Below are 20321 nucleotides of genomic sequence, written 5' to 3' on the forward strand. Positions count from 1 at the left end.
TATAACCACGTGCACAGCGATTTCATAGCATATATTTATTTATAACTTTATTTTGTTAAATGCATTGTCACCACATTGCGCTGGGTTGCTCCTCAGTAGTACATAGTAAACCTGTTGGTGTACCATGTTCCCAGTTAACATTAGAAAGTTTCTGGACCACAAACGTGCCTACATCAATGCAGAATTTCCAGAACTATGTTCCATATTCCTTTACATCCAGCATTAAACACCAGGTGGCGATGAAGAGCAAGCAGGCAAGCAAAGGAAACCACACCTTGAGGTGGGAAGGTAAACGTCAACTTGAACCTTGCAAAGCTGCATTGCATAGTCGTTGGCAAGGCTTGAGTCCAGAATCTCTCTGTGGCTGTTCACTGCTTAATGCTTTACGCTGTCCATAGGCTCCAAGCTGCAGTCTTCACAGACCACCAGGCAGACTCTCCAAAGGTAACAGCTGGAACTCTTTTCAACAGGAGTGTAATTAAAATGATTTTGTCTGACACTGCTGTTGTAAGGCACTCTAGTTGTACGCCATGCATTACACTGTAGTGACTGCCAGCCAAGCATCACTGCAGTAGCAAGCCTGTATCGTTTTTTTATTTGTATTTATACAATGACAAATCATTTCAAGAGTTTATTTCTGAAAGTGAGACTGAAGACCTGTAGAAGTGTTTAGCAATTAGAAAGACTGCTTGGGGAGCTACTGTAATTTTAGAATGCTATTAGAAACTGAATTGGTTGGGTTGCTATTGTCTGATGCTGGTTTATTATATTCTTAAATAAAGATTCAGACTGTTTTCCCTAACAGGGCTGAAGTTGGAAAGTGGTGATATATTTAAATACCTTTATCACTCTTAAGTCTTTACAAGTTATGAGAAATGTCAGCAGTAAAAAAGCAATGGATTTGTCCTTGCTTTCAGCGCCCTTACCCGATTTCTGTTCATTATCTTCATCTTGGAACATCAGACAGCATGCAATACAAGGGGACGCTAACTCCTGCATCCTGCTTTTGGGGTTAAATGCCACCCTAGTCTATTGGAGAAGTTTACATAATGTAGACATCCATAGTGCGAGCACAATAGAAGATGGTTCATATAACATTACATATGTGATATGTGCTACTAATATTAAACATGCTCTTCTTTAATAGGGACAGGGCCTATTACAGGTACAGGAATGGACAAATAATTAGAAACAGCTGCCATAACACTGTCAATTAGGTGGAAGGCCACCATTCTTTGATGATCAGCTTTAGGTAAAGTGGATGTATGAATCTTCAGTAAAGGACTTTTGGGACACCTGTCAATCAAACGCCTACCATCTGCCGTCTTAAAAGTCTGTTTAATTTATAGTTTTGTCCCATGAGCCTGAAACTTGCAACGGATAAAAGGGAACTCCAGAGATGGGAATACGACTCCTATTGCATAGCGGTATCACCCATTCCAGGTTTTACTACACGCTTGATTAGCCACAGTGCATAGGCAACAAGCTCAATGTGTCTTATTAAACTCATAGTAAAACCAGAAATGCATGCAATGGGAGTCTTATTTCCACCCCTGCAATGCACACATTTGCAATGCAGGTGTTTCCAGTTCCAGTGCCTGCTAATTGCACGAGGTAACTGATACAGGAGAATTAACTGATTATAGGCAACAACTGTTATTAGAGATGTATTTTATTTTAAACCATGAATTGTGGAATAAATTGCATTAAATGCAGTTAGTAAAAAATATGTTTTGTAATTTTCAATATTGTATCTTAAAGCAATCCAGTTAGGGAAATAATTACATTTTACAAAACAGAAATGTAATTAAACAAATGGTAGTTTTTGGACATATGGGTACTGTTATTATTATTATTATTATTATTATTATTATTATTATAGCTCCTCACGTGACGGTGCTGCTATTTTATGTACTATAATACCCGCATCATATCATTTGTAAGCGTCTTGCTTTCCTTTAGATGGCACTATGCTGGAGATTTTCGTTTTTTTTTTTTTTTTACCCAAAATGTCCCCCCTGAAATATGTTGTTTCAGGGGTCTGTGCGCACAGTACTGTACCCATTCTGAAGCCAGGCGAAGGGGGTGTTCTGTTCACGTTGCGGTCTGTAGCTGGTCTGCTTGACTGCAGTTCATTCAGACGCTAAGCAGACCTGCCAGCAGCAAGGAACGCAGGGTATGCGAAATACTGTTCCAGTATGTGACATCTGGAAGAGACACGGTGTTGCATATTCTTGAATCATATCAACAATGGACAAACAAAAAGGTAAACTTTTGCTACTTTTTTTTTTTTTGGAAAGTTTTGCTGCTAAATACCCAACGGAAAAGGGTTACAAGTTCCGAGAAAGTCTCAAATAGAATTGACAAAGAGCGACACATTATTTAGTTTTTGTTTTGTTTTGTTTTGTGTTTGTTGTCAGAAAGAATGATTCTGCAACTATGACATTTAGACTTTGCGTGCTTGCATTTAGTGGACGTCCTTTGCATTATTATTATTACTGTATTTTCCAGGTTTACTGGATTCACTGGCCCAAAACAGTAATTGCCAAAATAAACACACAGAAAAATAAATAAAATACTGGTAATGAGACACTACTCGTCATTTCGAGAGCTACTTAAGGCTGATGTGATATAACCTAAAGATAAACACCGTACGATAAAACTAGCAATGTTTGAGACTTTATTTAAAGGATATACAATTAGCCCCTTCTTTTAAAACGCACTTCATTATACAGTATTTTGTTAACACACATACGGGCAGTGCATATCTAGCAAGTTGTTGTGTAACATAGCGCGTTTCAGCCTCGCTGTTTTTGGTAAACAACTACATAAACAGTGCGGTGTTTTTGTCCTGAAAGATCATTAGACATTCCTGGAAGAGACTGATATCGGTGTACTGTGCAGACGTTATCTTGCAGGATTTTGTTTTCAGACCACACATGCTGTTATATATTATAAAGCTATGTTATTCTGGCACGGCGCTCAACCCCTTTCTCAGAAGCTTCTGTTGCAGCCCGCAGCTCTGTGTCTTACGGAGTGGAGTCGGGTTTGCAGCTGTATCATTGTGATGGAATGTATGTAATAGCTTCAGAGCAGCAATCGGAAATACCCCCCCCCCCCCCATCCCCAGAGAGGCTGAACCCGCAGAAATGTTTATGTTAAACTAATGGAAGTCTCAACGGATTCGTATCTTTTCAGAAAACGATCCACCGTCCCGTTGCGAACCCGCTTTGAAAACGAAATGACATCACTGTTCGTGCATTCTTTAAATTACTAAGTTTACATAGTCTGTCTGCAGGGCCCACATACACTATATATATATATATATATATATATATATATATATAGATATATAGATAGATAGGTAGATAGATAGGTAGATAGGTAGATAGGTAGGTAGATAGGTAACCACTTATCCTATTGTTATGAAACTCGCTGAGGACTTTAGTCTAACTTATTGAAGCATCAGTATATGGATGTGTCTGGACATCTCTCTGTTCAGGCTTACATTCTTACACAGTATGCAGGTCCCAGTGTTTGTGTTTACAGACGGCCGGTGGGTTTTGTCTTTGTTATCCACGGTAATAGTGTGGGAAGTCAGACGGTACTACACATGTCTGTAGCCAGCTTGCACCAGGTGGTAGTCAATCAGTGTCTGACTTAAACACAGTGAGTGGGAGGGGAGTGATCCAAGTTCCAACGAACTTCATTAAAACAGGAATGCAATTCTGAGTGCCTGTGATCACAACTCGCAAGTGGCTTCAACAACCAAAAGAATGCGTACAAGAAAGTGCGAGGCCTTAGAAGAGAAATGGCATTGGTTTGAATGTGTACACTGTTGCTTGGTTTGTTAGGTTCTTGACGAACTCCTCCTGATAATGTCAACTCTGCTTATTGTCATCATTTGTGCTCTCAGTTGCATTGAAGTGATATTAAGCAGGTTTGACTGTATATGATGGTAGCAGAGTGTGTAAAGCATAGAGAGTATGGTATGTCGGTATAATTTGCATGGCAGGGGTCGAGCTGAACAGATTCCTTATAGCAATGTTATGGAAGCCATTGTTGACAAGAGTTTCACCGCGGATGCAGAAGAGGGCTATGGTGGAAAGAATAAAAAACTGTAGACCCTTCCCTGTGCTGAGAGCAAACTGAGTGGGCTTTTCAAACATTTCCAAAATGTGAAAAATGTCCTCCTTAAATCGTAGCTTTGTTAATTACTGAATTTTTTTTTCTTCATTATTTTTATTTTGTTTTGAAGGAAAAAAAAAAAGGCTGCACATAGCACGTGCCTTGGACGGCACTGAATGAATTCTCTGTAAATTGTTTTGAAAGACACTGCAACTCAGCTGGGTGCATAAACACAGCCATGGGCAAGGTCACATTTCTGAATATTATAAAACAAGATGATAGTTCAGGTTTTTTTTCAAGCGTTGCTTTTTTTTTTTTTTTTTTTTTTTTAATATCATTACCAGATTAAAGTTGGATTACTTGACCACTAACTGGATTACATAGATTAAAAAACAAAACAAAACAAAAAAAACCTGATGTTCTTTTGTGTTTTTGCTTTAATAGCGCTGTATTAATTAATGTTAATAATTTGTTTTGTAGCTTCCTCATCCACATTACTGTCTTGCAGCAGTATGCTATATTTACACTATATAGATCACTACTAGTACACCTCTTCAACCTGCCTGGGAAATAACCAGATTATTCAAGTGACACCATTGAGTTTTTAATCCAAACTTCAGTGTGCATCCTTTCATATGAAAGAAAAATAACAATTTCAATTTTTCAAAAGTAGGAACAAAAAGGCCAAAAGCGTGCTTGAATTGTTAAATTTTTTAACACAAACAGCCCATTTCTCTGTTGCTAAAAGTGAGCTCATTGCAATGGGAGACCTTGATAAAGATGCTGAATGTGTCCCTCGGCCCCTGTGCATACCTGCATCTTTTAAAGTTAGCATCTTGTTTTGTGCATTCCTATGGTGCTCTTTAATACTAGGGGTGAGCAACCAGAGCTAATCATAAGGCAGCTTGGATAATAACATCAAGGCCAAGATATAGTTTTACCATCTCAGCACATATGGACCCCCCCCCCCCCGCAGAGACATGTTCAAATGTGCATTTCCACTTTTCAGAAGTAAAGAGGACAACTGGATCTAAATTGTAATCCGGATTAACACCTCTGTCCAGTCTGCCACACGGTCAATGTGATGTGCCACTGAGGAGAGGCAGTTTTAAAAATAAGCCCGCCAGCAGCCCAAAATCACGGCCCTGTGTGCAGAAGGATTCGGAGTACAGGAGCCCCTGTGAGAATGTTCCAGTCTCCCTCTTGTTTGTGGTTTTGAGTCTCCATATTAGGCTGTTTTGGGTTGATGAGGGTATGCCTGTAACTTAGTGAGTCACTGGAGCTACTTCAGCTGTTTTGCTGCAGAACTGCATGAATTATGCTAAAACAATTGAGTAGTGTGCAAGATACTCTGGTGTTAGTGGTCTGAGGGCTTCATTCAGAGTGAGACTTGGGCGTTCTTTTCATAGAGAAATTAAAGGCCATTGAACGTGATAAGAAGTCACTTGTTTTAGTACAATGTCTGTGTATCTGTGCTGGGGCAGAATGGATTATTTTACTAAATAATATATACAGGGGCAGCAGCACAATGCTTGTCTGATACACACTCTCCCAGTTAACCCTCCTCTGATCGCTGTTTACTGTGATAACATAAGTGGGATTGTGCTGTTTGTGTTGACAGGAGGTTAACCATTTACTGCAGATTGTCATTGTTCCTGTTTCAAATATCTTTTTTTTTTTTAAATCTATTTTCATTACCAATTACTCAAATTCATCAGAAGACAGGCCTTGTTTACATTCTGAAAAGATTCATCTTTAACTATAAAATGCTCAGTGGTGATAGATGTAGTCATACTGTTTGAATATTATAAAATTCAAAGAACACATGCAGACTAGAAGTCTTTTTTAATGTAGTATTGAAATTAGGTTTGGCTCACAGTCTTATACAATGAGATTTTGTGTGGAGACCCTGTTGATAAAGTGAAATTATCCCATGAGTGTGTTGTTTAAGATGCAGGGACACCAGCTAAAAACCCCTTAAAACCTGGGGCAAGTTTCACAAAACAAGATTCTAGCATTTAGCAGGCTGCCAGCTAGCAAGATATCTTCTTTCTGTCTGTGTCACAAAATATTTAAAGACAGAACATAGTTTTGTTGAAATCATCTTGACTAAATATATTTTTTAATCTAAATGATTACATTATTTAAAAAATGATCCTTTCAATTAATTTTCTTCTATATAACTGAATTGGATTTTGAAACCGGCTCCTATCTGCCACCTTGTCATTCTAGAAGTGAAACCGGCTCCTATCTGCCACCTTGTCATTCTAAAAGTGAAACCAGCCTCTATCTGTCACCTTGTCATTCTAGAAGTGAAACCGGCCCCTATCTGCCACCTTGTCATTCTAAAAGTGAAACCAGCCTCTATCTGTCACCTTGTCATTCTAGAAGTGAAACCGGCTCCTATCTGCCACCTTGTCATTCTAGTGAAACCAGCCTGACCTTGTCATTCTAGAAGTGAAACCGGCCCCTATCTGCCACCTTGTCATTCTAGAAGTGAAACCGGCTCCTATCTGCCACCTTGTCATTCTAGAAGTGAAACCGGCCCCTATCTGCCACCTTGTCATTCTAAAAGCCCTACACTGTTGCAGTGTTCTGATAAACAGTGTTTGATGAGGATCACAAGTTGTCTCTTACACTATTGCCACTTCTCGCTTGACTTCGTTCTTGTTTCCAGTAGAATTAAACCAGCTCATCTCTGACCTGCAGTCCTTTCTGCTGGTGTTGGACCGTGAGAATCTGAGCTACATTGCTCAAGCCAAAAAGAAGTCCATCTCAGATCTGCTTTCCAAACTGCAGGATCAGTCTAGTAAGTGTCTAAAAGTGATGTCATGTTCAGAGCTGAAAAGCGTTTTTTCATAAAATGGTATAAGATATTGACAGTGAGCAGTTATCTCATGTTTAACCCTATAAGATTCATTCACTCTTCTTTTTTTCATTGTTCCTTTTTGTATAGTGGATTCTGTTGCTTTAGCACAAGCAGTGATAATTTGAGCTTTGCCTAATTTGTATGCAATATACACTGCATGGTCACTTTATTAGGAACTGTACCTAGTTGCAGTTTGGGCCTTTGTGTTTGCCCCGATCAAAGCCTTAACACAACATGGTATAGACTCCACAAGGTGGAAGTTAATCCATTCAGTCTAATTTTTCAGAAATGTGGAGCAGTAGGCAGAGGATTGTGATGATGAATTTGGCGTCAAGTTGCTCGAGTGTACGTAGCCTTCACAATCAGGGTGAAAGTGCAGCATTTTTGAGGGGACTGGACTCACAACTTTGCTTAAATACAGCGTTCGTTTTTTTCTTCACGAGTAATCACGGGAACCTGGGTATATCAGGAGGGCATGCCCCACACAAAGGCGATGCCAAAACTAGTAGGGTAGACAGGTCCCAACACAATAGCCAGGCAGTGTTTTGTTGAATATACCGTATATCAAATACATATTTGTCTGTCTGCTTTGCTACAGGAATCTGTTTGTTGGGCGGACAGTGGCGTCCATAAATTACTCAAATCATTCAGCTGCTGGAGCAAATTAATAACACCATTAAGTTTGTCTAAAATAATAAAAAAAATCTAGAGATTGAAGGGCAGAAGAAAATCTGAATTCCCAGTGGCTTCAAAGCCCGCTCTTCTGCAGCAATCGCAGTTCCAGAAGCTAAAAGATGCAGCAGATAGCAGGTCCCTCAATGCTTATAAAAGTCAGACTGAAGCCAGGTTTCCTCATGTCTGGGGGAGCAGGAGGATGATCAATCATTTCTCGACAGTGAATTACTTTAATCGCTGGACACAGGTCCTGCTTGAATTACAGTGCAGCTCTGGCTGAATCACTGCACTCCAGTATAGAAAAAGAATCCTAATGTATTTGGCATATTGCAATTCACTCACACACACACACACACACACACACTCTCGGTTTGCTTTTGGAACGAAATGTGCTTTGCCTGGATTCTTGGTGCAAATGGAAACAGTCTTAATCCCATGCTGTGCTGGGTCTGTCTTCTGTTGCAGCTGAGGATGCAGAGTACATGATAATGAACTGTCCCTCTGGTGCTACAAACAGTGACCTCAGCGAAGCTCAGGTGCCAGACAGCGGTAAGACAATTGTTTCCATTCACATTTTCCCTTTAGAATTTAGTTTCAAGAACTGATAAGGTAAGATCAGACTGTAGTACAGCATAGGGTTGATTTTTGACATGTGTAAAAAAACGAGTGTGTCGATTACGCAAAGCAGTGGTTCTGCCAGGGAACTCACTTTATCCTCAGATCAAACCACGGAAACATCAAGCATATTATAGGTGCTTCCAGTACCAGATTAAATTGTCAATACAGTAGCTAGTTTGTTATTTGCCCCTCGATATACAATATGTCCCATGGCTTTATGGATAGAACTGAAGTTCATGGTTCGATACCTATTTGAAATGATTCCACGAACGAAGGCAGTGGCTGAACCCTTTGTCTCCTTTTCATGTTAAAATCTTTCCCAGTTCTTTGGGTAAGTATCAAGGGATGGATGGAAAAGCTTAAGTGGGCCACATTTCCTGTGCAAATCGACATGTTTATCTTACAGCCCAGGAAACATTTGGTAAAAAATAAAAGGGCTTATTGCTAATGTATATTTTCTCATACAGGAAGCAATCTTCTGAGCACGTTAGACAGTGAACATTCAGAACCCTCTTCCTCACCAGCTGAGTGGCTCCTGAGAGTGGTGAGTTGGAATCAACAGTAGTTATCTTTTGATAACTGGCAGCTGTGTTTAAGTCATGGCAAAGAAAGACATCGATGGATGCTATTGACTTTGAGTGCGTGTTCTCCAAGAATGGCACAATGCTTTACATAGGTCTTGCTGTTCTTTGCTGTACCTCTGGCTAGCCTGTGCCCATCCATTAGTATTGTTTGGTGGCGAACTCAGTTAGTTTTGCATGTAAACTAACATGATGTGATGAATTCATATTCACATTGCATATTAAATCTTTTCTTAACATTACCGAACAGGCAAGCACTCTTATGTGCCCAGGTTCAGACACACTGGGGGCTTGTTTAAAGAGTTTTACCTTTTAGTGATGTTTGCAATCATTCAGAGTTATTGCAGTTACTAAAATTCGGTTCGATTTTGACAGTGGGTTCAGGAGCTGCTCTTCAGCTAGATGCCTGTCAGGCAGTAAAGATGCAGGCTTGATCTTAGACGCAGTATTGGAGTAACTGCAGGAAGAACCACGCAGAGTGATTTCAGACATCTCAAGAGGGACATCTGAAGCTACTTTGTTTTCAATGTTTAACTCTGAGAAAGAGAGACCAGGGGGTTTGTTCTTGGGAATGGTTGAAACCCAATCAAACCTAGAGGTGCACCATAATTAGAAGGCATCTGTAAAAGGATATAAATGCCGAGTAGCCAACAGTTGTTCAAACAGCATATGCAGTACAAAGTTGCGCGGCTGCGGTAGTGAAAGGACGGGAGTGAGCTGCGGTTTAGGGAGGTGTACCCACAGCCCTCAGCGAGGAGAATGAGTGCACAAGCACTGGGCCAGAGTGCACGCACTCACAATATACTGATACCGAGAAAATACTAGAATTTAGAACATTATCCAGCTGTATTATCCACCAAAAATATCCCCTTCAGTCTTAATGTTTTTTTGTTTGATTTTAGGAATGTTAAATCCACGGGGTACAAAAAGATTCCCTGCCAAGACTTTTCATTATAGTTTAGGAAACTTAACAAGATATAGGCAGTGACCCAAGTGTTAGTTACTAGTACATTCAAATAAGTGCCTCTTTTCAATCTCGTACAGTAAAGTCCCCTTTTAAAGTTTATTGAGGTGTGGTGAAGCCCAGTGAAAGCAGCATCCAGGTAATTAAGAAAGTACACTTACTGCACCTGTTTCTGAGGATCAATGTGAATGAAAATATTTAAAATAATTATTGCCATAATCAATTGAAAATACAGCTAAGGCTAAGGCAGCAACATGAATGATGATTTATTTCTGTCAGGCCCAAGCTGAAAAAGGAGCTACAGCACAGTCATTCTATTTCCAGGGAACACACACAGCAACGCACAGTAAAATCCCCTTGTTCAACATCCAACCTCTTCTCTGAAAGCTTATACAGATTTGACGATGCCCCCTGAGCGGTTTGAGTAGAAGGGATTTGTCTGCATGTGTAGACAATCCCTAGGAGACAGAAAAGAAAAAAAAAACAACAGAAATCTGTTTGTGTTAAGATGCTGACATGTAGTTGATAAGGTACTGAAGACTCTGCCAAAGCATCCCACAGTCACATATTACTCCAGCTTTCAAGGGGAGAAGCATTTCAAAACGCCATTATGTTTGAGAAAGGGAGTGCAGTGTTTATATGAGAGTTCGTGAGCACTCTGTCAGCACGCTGCGATTCTCTGAGACTGGCCTGCGGAAAGGAAGTCACATTACATACTCTAATTATTTATGTCTCCATAAATAATGGCAGAACACCCACACACTGGGGAAACTATCAAAAACACAATCCAGCACTGTTCCTCGGGATCTCAGAGATAATCTCACATGGACTGGGACGCGGCTGGTAATTGCTGCTAGGGTTGGGCAGGATGGTGGCAGAAATCAACAGCACTGTTTATAGAGATGTGCTCAAGATGTGTGAGAATAAAAACAAATATGCACCTCTCATTTTTACTTCATGAGCAACTCAAATATTCTTGTAGTCATTCACTTTGTATACCTTTTTTCTGTTTCAATCCCATCCTGGTGACTTTTTAAAAAAAGTTTATTTTGAGCTCCCACACATGCCTTCTCCCTTTAACCCTTTCAGCCAGTGCATTGTAGTCTGGAAGTTTAAAGAATTGTCTTTAAATTGTAGTAGTTTTATTATTGGTAAGTTTGGCTAATTGTTGGTGAATATAACAGCAAACATCTCATATTTTAAATCCACAAGTTTTAATAGAGTAGGGGAGGGAGGGGTCGAGGGTGACGCTGAGGTTCTTGGTGCACGAGGAGGGAGAGAGGGTGGTGGATTCAAGAGGAATAGAGATTTCAGTTTCACAAGCTTTCTGCAAGGCAATACTGCGCACTTAGCATTTAAGTTTCCATACTGCTCTGTGTTTTAAAATGCTTGCCTATTGTATTTAATGTGAAATCCAAAACTTTTTTTTTGTTTTTTAAACTGAGGTGTAATACAGAACTAGTATATTTTCAGCTGGAGCCCGCATTCTGGTTTGGGTTTAGAGCTTTGACAAGGTTGTTTTTTCTTCTTTTTTTAGCTAAACTTTTGGAAGTAAGAAATCTTTGCCATGGGAATATCGCTTGTTTACAGTCAGTGCGATAGGAAAGAAAACAGTATTTATAGATGGTTTTATTTGGATTTTCATTAGCAGAGAACAACAGAAGCCCTAAAAGAAAGACTAAACTGTTATTCGCATGTCTTTTGAAGCCAAAACAGCGGTAACTTTGAATTCCTCGAGGTAGCTTTTACAAATTCCAGCAACATTCTCAAGAGAATCTAGAGACATTGTCCTATATTCCATATTCCAACGGCGAATGTTTTTCTCATTTTAGACAGCATGCTAAATGACCTTTGGAAATGATAGTAGTTTTCCACATTCCAGTAAATCAGCATGTTGTGTGGAAGCTTAAGGGATTCAGGTGATGTGTGTTGGCTCATGAACAGCGCTGAAAAGTAGCTTTCAGTTCATTACCTATATAAGGGTCTATTGAAGGCTCGTTCCTGTAAATGCATATGCTGTCCCAATGTTTTGTGCTTCAATGGTGTACAACTTGACCTGCTTTTTGGTTGTTTTTTTCTGTGTTAGTCTGGATCATAACTATACCAGAACTGTAACAAACTGTAAAATGCATAGCAATAGCCTTTGTAATGCATAGTGAAATAAAAAGGTAAAAATATACTAGATTTATTTCACCTTAACATTTCTTTTATTCCAATATTGTAATCTAAAAAAAGAATATATTTCTTATATCTTGTGTCTTTTGCATTATTATGTTCTAAATCTAATGCTATTTTTTTGTATTCTCCAGAATGCTGTGCCTGCTGTCCCCTGCTATCCCTTGGAAACTCAAGACAATGACTGTTATGAAGAGGCGGAGCCTTTTAACCCAGCGAGTCAGTCTACAGGTGCACTGCGCTGTCCTGCACATGAATGAACCGCTCAGCCAAGGGACTGAATCATTTAAGTGCCCTCGAATAAGCCACAAGACATTTTAGAGCATTTTACAGCACTCAATGGCGTCAGCCTATTTCTTAGGAAAGGCTGCAATCCAGGGTGCCGTAAAAATGCTCTAAAACATAAATCCCTGGCTTAACCTGGAAAGCAGACAGACGTTTTGGCCAGGGGTTTTAACAGCACTAGCCAAAATGCTCCTCTACTTTATATAAGTTTTTGCTCATATAGAGACGACTTCCCAACGTTTAGGCTAACGTTGGTCAAGGGAAAATTTGTTTGAAAAGTGGCGATACTTGCAGGCCTTTTGATGCCATGATAACTGCACATATTTAAATCTATTAGCTTGTATGTGATGTCGTTTTTCACGCAGTTAATGATGTAACAGCCTACTACTGTTTAACCCTTTGGGCATTACGGTGTTGAGCCTGTTTATCCATTGTAATCTGAGCTCTAAACTGAACAGGTCCCTCTGCTCTTTGTGCCTCTCTCAGAGTGCGTGGACTCGGACAGCAGTCATTACGAGTCATATGGGGAGGAGGAAGGGGAGGAGGAGGACTACATGAAGGACCGTGCTCATTACATCCAGTGCTCCTCCTCTCTGAGCCTCCTGCGGCCCGTGCCTGAGTCCCGCATCTGCGGCTTCCTCTGGAGGAAGAAGTGGCTCGGGCAGTGGAGCAAGCAGCTCTTCATTGTCCGGAACCACCTGCTGCTGGTAAAGCACTGCACAATCACGCACCCATGTCAGGAGTGGCCAGTCCTGGTCCGGGAGAGCCCCAATCCTGCAGGTTTTCTAGGTGTCTTTACATCATCAGTGGCTAAAGATCTGGAACACCTGTTCATCTTGACTAATTAAGCCAGTAATTGGTGCAGTTAAGTAACTGAGAACTCGGTTGAAACAAAAACCAAAAGACCCTGCAGCTCTCCAGGACCAGCGTTGGAGTCCCCTGCTCTAGACTGTGCTTCTTCTTTGTGAGCTTGGCACAGTCAATATGTGTCGAGGTGTAAACGCTAGAGATTAGCTCACTTCGTGTGCACATTTACAAACCGGCTCTGTCTAACAGTGTGCTTGCTCCCCAGTGCTACAAGTGTGCGAAGGACCTGCAGCCCCTCCTGGAGCTCAACCTGCGAGGCTGCCAGCTGGTTTACAAGTCCAAGCACAACAAGAAGATGCAGCATGAGCTGAAGGTCACGGCTGGATCTGACTGCGTGGTGATGGGCTTCCAGAGCTACAAGCAGGCTGAGGAGTGGAGGAAGGTTTGGAGGTGTTTACAGTATAACTGTCCCATCACAACGGAGAGGCACAGGGGGCAACTGTGCGGTTAAAGACCATTTGTGCTCCTGTACAAGGATTAGTGTACACCTTCCATGGATTGTAGACATACGTAATACCAGACCTGCTGCGTATGCCTACGATCTCAAACTGGAGTTTTAGGGATGCTTTCGTTTTTGAACCACCAGGGACAGAGGTCCTAGAAGTGATGGCTAATAATAAACGATTTACTTACATCTGGATATGCTTTAAGTGGTTTAATTATCTAAAGTAGGATATTGTTGGAACGAATACCTGGGCCAGATTGGCACTCACACTGCATTCCTACTACAGTATATAGTTAGAGTAATTGCGTCCTAAAACTGGACTAACGTATGTAGTTTGCCCTCTGCTGGGCTGATACGGTAGTGCAGAATGAAAATGTGTTTTCCAGCAGATCACTTGCATGCTTTCAGACAGACATGCTTTCTAGACATAGCTGGAAGGAGGACGGAGGAGCCTAAACTTTGCTTGCTGGTTTGTTTTTGTATCAGATCATTGAAGAAGTCCGCGGTTCCTCCTGCAATGAAAAAGAAGCACATGGTTCTTCCTGTTTACTAAAATCAGACAAGCGTGATTCTTGCAGGGTAAGTCACGTGCTATTGATGTTTGATGAAACTCTTAACGAGAGAATATTCTATAGTGGTATCAGTTTACTCATAGTATTGTAGCTGCATGTGAACTACCGTTTTTTTTGCATTGACAATTTATCATTGAAAATGAAGGAGTGAGGTCCAGTAGTAGCATTCCAGTGTTCTTCTCTTACAGGCAAGTGGAGTTCTGCACACAGATTCAGAGGATGAAAGGAATTCAGCTCAGCCTACTGCTTTCAACAGCACAGAAATCACACACAAGGGTGAGAATGTGAGCTGGTCAGGGGGAGGGCGGGAAGTGTAACATGCAGGGGAACTCCTATCAACTTGGCTGATGGCGCTTATCCTTTAGCACATCTGCAAGAGTCCTAGATGAAGGTCATGTGCTTTTTCCCTTCTGTGATTTTTCAGTTGCTGGGGGTTACACCTCTAGAGAATGCTAGAGGATATTTACCATAACGTACTGGAATGTCTTGACCTGTAAACCCTTGACAACTCTGTTTCGTGGCTTTGATTTCGTTTTCAGGTTTTCTCAACGTCCTGATGAACTGCCAGTGGCAGAGCCTCTGGTGCCACATTGAGAATGACCTCCTGCAAATGTCCCGGGACGCCGTGTGTGAGGAGAGCCCTCAGTACTGCATCCACCTGTCAGGGTGCGAGATCAGGCCCGGCCCAGACACGTCCCAGGGGTACAGGATCACAGTGTCGCAGCACGGCACTGACATGGCTGTTCTAGAGGTACAGTGGGCCCCATTCTCAAAACGAGAACCCCTGCTTTGGTATGTCTAAACAGTCAAGTGGAGGTCTGTTTTATGTCAGCCGTGGTCCGTGGTACACTTAAAAGGACCACACAGAGAGAATGATGACCAATAAAATTCTCAGCAGTCTCAAGATCCATTTATGTTTGGCTATTGATCGCATTTCCCAGACTTTATTTGTGTTTGTTGTCCTGTCCCAGTGCTGCTGGTCCACTTCTTTTGTTACAAGAAATAGGAGCTCACTTACTGCCATAGGAAACTGTGCGTGGGGTCCGAGAAGTGCCAGTTACCTGTAACGCAAAATATGAGCACCATGGCCAGATTGATGTGCCTCACAGGAGTCGAAGTGAAAATGAAGTTTTCAAAATAAAGATGTCAACAGCAAGGAGAGGCGAGACATGCTTTAAAGACCTTGGCTAGTCCCACAGTCAGCATTGCGTTATGACAGTTCTGATATATCATTGCATCGGGGGTGAGAGGCCCTATGTCTTCAGCATCTGTGACTCCTGTTTTATAACGCGCTCTCTTCTGTGCCAGTGAATATGTTCCCTCTTTTCTGCCAGGCTAGCTCCGCAGAGCACAAAGAGTGCTGGTTTCATCTCCTGCAGGCTGGGAGTCTAATCCAGTCAGAATCAGGTTTGCTCTATGAACCAACAAACACAGAGCTTCCAGGTCACTCCAGATCTACACATTCATTCAGGTAATGCATGCATGCATGCATGTAGGTGTGCATGTGTGCATGTATGTATGTATGTATGTGTGCATGTGTATGTGTGCATGGATGGAAAAACACCCATTGCATAGAAGTTTGATCATTCCACCAGTTTTATAAGACTCATCTGAGTTTGTTACCGATACACTGGGGCTAATCAAGCTTGTAGTAAAACCTGGAATGGGTGAAACTGCTATGCAATAGGAATCTCACTTCAATCATGATATGTATGTATTTGAAAGATTGCTTTTCTCTATGAAATTGAGCTGTATTTTTTCCTTCAGCGAACTAACGGGGCGCAGGTTTCCAGCTCCCAACATGTACATCGATGACCCGTTTCATCAGCTGCACGGAGCAAGCCATGCAGACCCAGTATACTCCAACACTGGCGTCTTAGAGCACATGGTATTCCATATTAACGCATGCATTTTTTGTTACATTGGATCCTATTCACAAAGCTTTAAAGAATGCCTTTGTAAATGCTATTGATGAAACCGTTCTAAACTGTTTTTAAGTAAAACTTTAAAACATTCTTTGAACAAGCCCTATTGTTTTATTTTTTTACTGTTATACAAATTGGACCCCATTCACAAACGTTCCTTAAAAACAGTCCTTAAAGCAGTCTTTCAAATTTTGGGAATAGAGCCCATTGCTGTATAGTATAATGCATTTCAACCAGCAACATTTAGCGTAGTTGAGGTAACTATACTAAAGTACTCAGTAATGTTATTTCTGTTCAGTTCCAGAACTCCAGAAATGATACCCAAACAGCTGTATTGCATTCCAAAGGTTCAAACTGGTACGGCAACAATGAAGTGTTTGCCAAACACGCTTCTCAAAGTAAGTATCTTCGGTCTATTGTTCAATCTGTTCAGAGCTGGAAAGTTCCCGAATGTGTTATCTAATGAGATTAAAACCGTTTCAAACTGGTGCTCTTAATACTGCAGTGTGCTGGAGCTAAACAACTATGTTATGCTTTCAATTAAAAGTGAGTTCCCAAACATTCTTAGAGGAATGCTGGAGGCATCCTGACCCAACCCGAAATTTAGATTTTGACCCCTTTAGTGAGAGAGGTTGTTCACTTGTACCGGTAGAAGTACAGCTGCATCCATTGTGTTCGGTGTCATTTCTTTGACGTTTGAGAAACCGCTCCATAATTGCTGTGCTCAGCTGTACACCGATTGCAAACACAGCATAACCCTACCTCTGTATTCATGTAATTGCCTATTTCATTCTTACATTCACCTCCTTTGCTTGTATAATGGTACTGTATTGTTAGCGAGGGAACTGGCAGATGACAGTGTTGCATTCAAAATAACGCCCAAGCACCTCACAGCAGCATTCGTGTCAATTAACTGATCTCCCGGTCTGGGTAGCAGTGCTTTGTCAGGTTCGTTTTGGAGAGAATTTTCTGTGCTACAGCCCCCTGAAGCCATCTCACGGCCCCTAGTTTGGGAACCCCTGTCATAGTATACTGAAATGAGACCAAAAAGTGTTTTGTGCTTCCATTGGAAAACATGTTATTTGCACAAAATTCTTGGCAGCACTATGATATAGTATTATTATTTTTATATGGGTAGTTATATTTTGGAAAATAAACTATTCTACATCTGTTTTTGATTGTGCATGTATTTGAATTACGGTTGGATGTGATTTTTGCTTGTTTATAGAAACATTTTTGCATGAGTTATATTGTAGAGTGAAAAAGCCATTGTATCATTGGAAATTAATATAGCAATTTCATAGACTCTTGAAGCTGCAATGTAACATATTATTTAAAATATATGTATTTTAAGATATTTCATAAGGTTGTCATGTTATTGATGCATTAATGGAGTGCCTTTGAAAATTTTTTTGATGTGTGGTTCTAGAAATGACCACAAGGGGGTGCAACTGGCATTTCTGCCCCCGTTGCAACTGGTGGTAAATGGAACTCTCTATACAAAATCAAAGTTAGAAATGGGAATTTTCAGCTGCACCCCCCTAGTTGTCCTGTTTCAAACTGTCTCACTTTTTAGGGGTTTAAAAGTTGTACACAAATCCTGAATAGTATTTATACTAAAAGCATGGCTTGAAACTCACTGGCCCTGCACTCAGTCTTGGGTTTTTTGAACTACCTTAAATATATTAGATGAATGATACTATAAATAAAATACTCCTTCCTATAGCTGCTTGAAGAAGTTCTATGAACCAATTGCCTCAGGTGTGGCCTATTCCTGCTGTGATGAGGAATGTGATCAGTTTTTTCAAACTCCTAGTCCTTTCAATAATATAACTAAAGCAGGGAAGTTCTAAAACCCAGGACTAGTGCGAGCACTAAGAAGTAATCTATTAAACACTTATTTTTTTGACAGAAGCCTTGCCTAAGCTGGAGGAGAAGGTCCAGAAGCTGGACGTAGCCTGCAGAACCAAAGCACGGATGAAAGCGGGGTCTGAATTGAACCTTCTGTCTCTGGGGAAGGCTGTGAAACACACCTCCTTCAGACAGTCGCTGGCTTTCAGCTCCACAGGGTCAGAGGTATTGAACACAGAAAACAATTCAAATACTACTATAGAATCGCTCTGTCAGTCCTGCTAGTGAAAACCACACAGACCTTATTAACCCCTGAGATTTGGGGATGTTGTGGTGAAAATAATCAAGGCATTTTTTTTTTTTCATGAGAGATCTGAAGGATTGCAATGGTAGCGATTTATAGGAGAGAGTCTTAGCAAGCACAGTGTTTTGTAAAATCAGCTTTTATATTGTAGACACACAGTTGTTGTTTAGAAATGTGCTTATCTTGTAATACGGGTCTGAAGGGTTATATTCTCAGAAAGCCAGATGCTCCAGCCCCTAATGAGGAGTCTTTTACAACCCAAATGCTGGCCTGAGTGTGTTGCTCCTTCCTTGAATCAATATCACTTCATAAAAACAAATCCCAGCAATTCAGATATCATTTTATTGGCACAAACCTGATTTCCTTAATTAGTTTTAATTCATAACATTTTCAATAGTGCATCTATTAAAAAAGGGTTTAATTTGAACAGCATGGCTGACCGTTAGTAATATCGTTGGTTGTGTTTTTACAGGGAAGCTTTCTGAGTCCCTTACTGAGACGAACAGTCTCGGCAAAAAGCTCGCTGAAGAGAACCACCTCTTCCATTCTCAGAAGAAAGGTTTGCATTTCACTTGATTCAGTAACGCTTTTTCATGTTGCGGTTTAATGACCTGCTTTTTCCTTTTGAAAATAATCTCAACACAAGGTTGTACGATCAGTTTTTAGAGAGCCGGGGGCCTACTTTAATTATCTACAGTCGTCAGTCTTAATAACGTCACCTTAACAATTCTAAGCTTGATTGACGTTGTATGTAGTAATGTTAGTAATCAATAGATCACTCCTGATGAACCCCTAGCTGGATTAATACAGAGTTAAAGAGTGGCGGTATTTAGCTCCGCCACAGTTTAGATCATTAAAATAGCCCCTCTGGATATTAAAGCTAAATATTTAGATTGATCTGTTTTATAACTCTGTTGTGTTTTGTTTTTGTTTTGTTTTTATAGGAATGGGAAACAAAGGCTCCTGTTTAGTTCAGCCCTCCCTTCTATCTTCACCTCTTTCTACTGATTGCCCTAGCGAGAGAAAGAATATATTGCAGGAATATATTATTACTGTGCGTGTGGATCATGCATTTGTTTTGTTTTTTTGTACTTTTTTAAAAATAATAATTAAACATTTAACTTTGTATTATATTGGTATTTTCACATAATGCTGTATCTGTTTTGAAGCAATGGATTCCTTTCACGAGAGTGACCTGTAATTGCTTTTATTAACGTGTAACAGTAAAGACAAATACTGTATTTACACCTTAAATAAAATCACTAACCATTTCAAGAGGACTTGAATGTTTCTTTTCTATGGAAAGTGTAAATGTAATGTCTCCCTGTCTGATGGCCACACTGGTACCAAACATTTATTCAGATCCATTTCTGCCGTGCAGCATAAATTTTCTTTGTCATACACGTCCATTTACCATACAGGTCTCAAATGTGTAGTTTTGAAAGAAACACATGTGTTTATATTTCTAAAACATGATATCTGGTCCTACATTAGGTTATCTCAGTTTGCAAGCCTTGCTTTCACATTGTCCAGCACCCCTAATGACTGACACGCTTTGCAGCCAGTAAGATGCTTTGACCCCAAAGACACTGTTGGGGTGAAATTATCTCAGAAGTAAAGCAGTATCTTACTTCTTGGAAGGCAAGACATGCTAACAAACCTTCCCCAGAGTCATGCAGCTGAACTAGCAGAACTCAACAAAGGCATTATCCAGCGTGTGGACACCTACCTTGTACCACAGTATGGAAGCTAAGAGCACTGGGGACACCTTTCATGTTTAAAGTTCCAGTTTACTGGGGTAATTTATCCAAGGGCAAAGCCTTCTTCATCACCAGTCAAATCCTTGTTAGTCCTCTTTGATAATTGTGATGGAGCAGGGGGAGGATAAAGGAAAATGTAGTCTTGAGGTTAAAAAGGGTAGCAGGACTACATCTCCCATAATGCCTTGGGGGCTGATTGGCTATTGAGCCAATAATGAGAGACACCTGCCTGTGATCAAGCAGGACTGTTTATATAAGCAGGACTGAACTAGTTAGAGGCAGTCTGTCTGCCTCTGGCTGAG

The 20321-nt window shown here is 40.6% G+C and overlaps 1 protein-coding gene across 3 annotated transcripts; it reads left to right on the plus strand.

Moving 5' to 3' along the window:
* Window positions 1-2047: 2047 nt before the first annotated feature.
* LOC121302204 (actin filament-associated protein 1-like 2) lies at window positions 2048-19528 on the plus strand. Of its 3 annotated transcripts, none has more exons than XM_041232025.1 (16): window positions 2048-2266; window positions 6806-6937; window positions 8138-8221; window positions 8758-8834; window positions 12145-12241; window positions 12782-13002; window positions 13368-13544; window positions 14094-14186; window positions 14368-14455; window positions 14719-14930; window positions 15514-15650; window positions 15947-16067; window positions 16403-16502; window positions 18017-18180; window positions 18732-18818; window positions 19204-19528. In XM_041232025.1, the coding sequence occupies exons 1-16, from the start codon at window positions 2251-2253 to the stop codon at window positions 19228-19230; spliced, it is 1833 nt and encodes a 610-aa protein (XP_041087959.1). In that variant the 5' UTR covers window positions 2048-2250; the 3' UTR covers window positions 19231-19528. The 3 variants fall into 3 exon arrangements, with proteins under 3 accessions (XP_041087959.1, XP_041087960.1, XP_041087961.1); XM_041232026.1 differs by having other exon boundaries at window positions 6809-6937; XM_041232027.1 differs by having other exon boundaries at window positions 6838-6937.
* Window positions 19529-20321: the final 793 nt, after the last annotated feature.

Source organism: Polyodon spathula, chromosome 29 (genome assembly GCF_017654505.1).
Source record: "Polyodon spathula isolate WHYD16114869_AA chromosome 29, ASM1765450v1, whole genome shotgun sequence".
Taxonomy (NCBI): Eukaryota; Metazoa; Chordata; class Actinopteri; order Acipenseriformes; family Polyodontidae; genus Polyodon; species Polyodon spathula.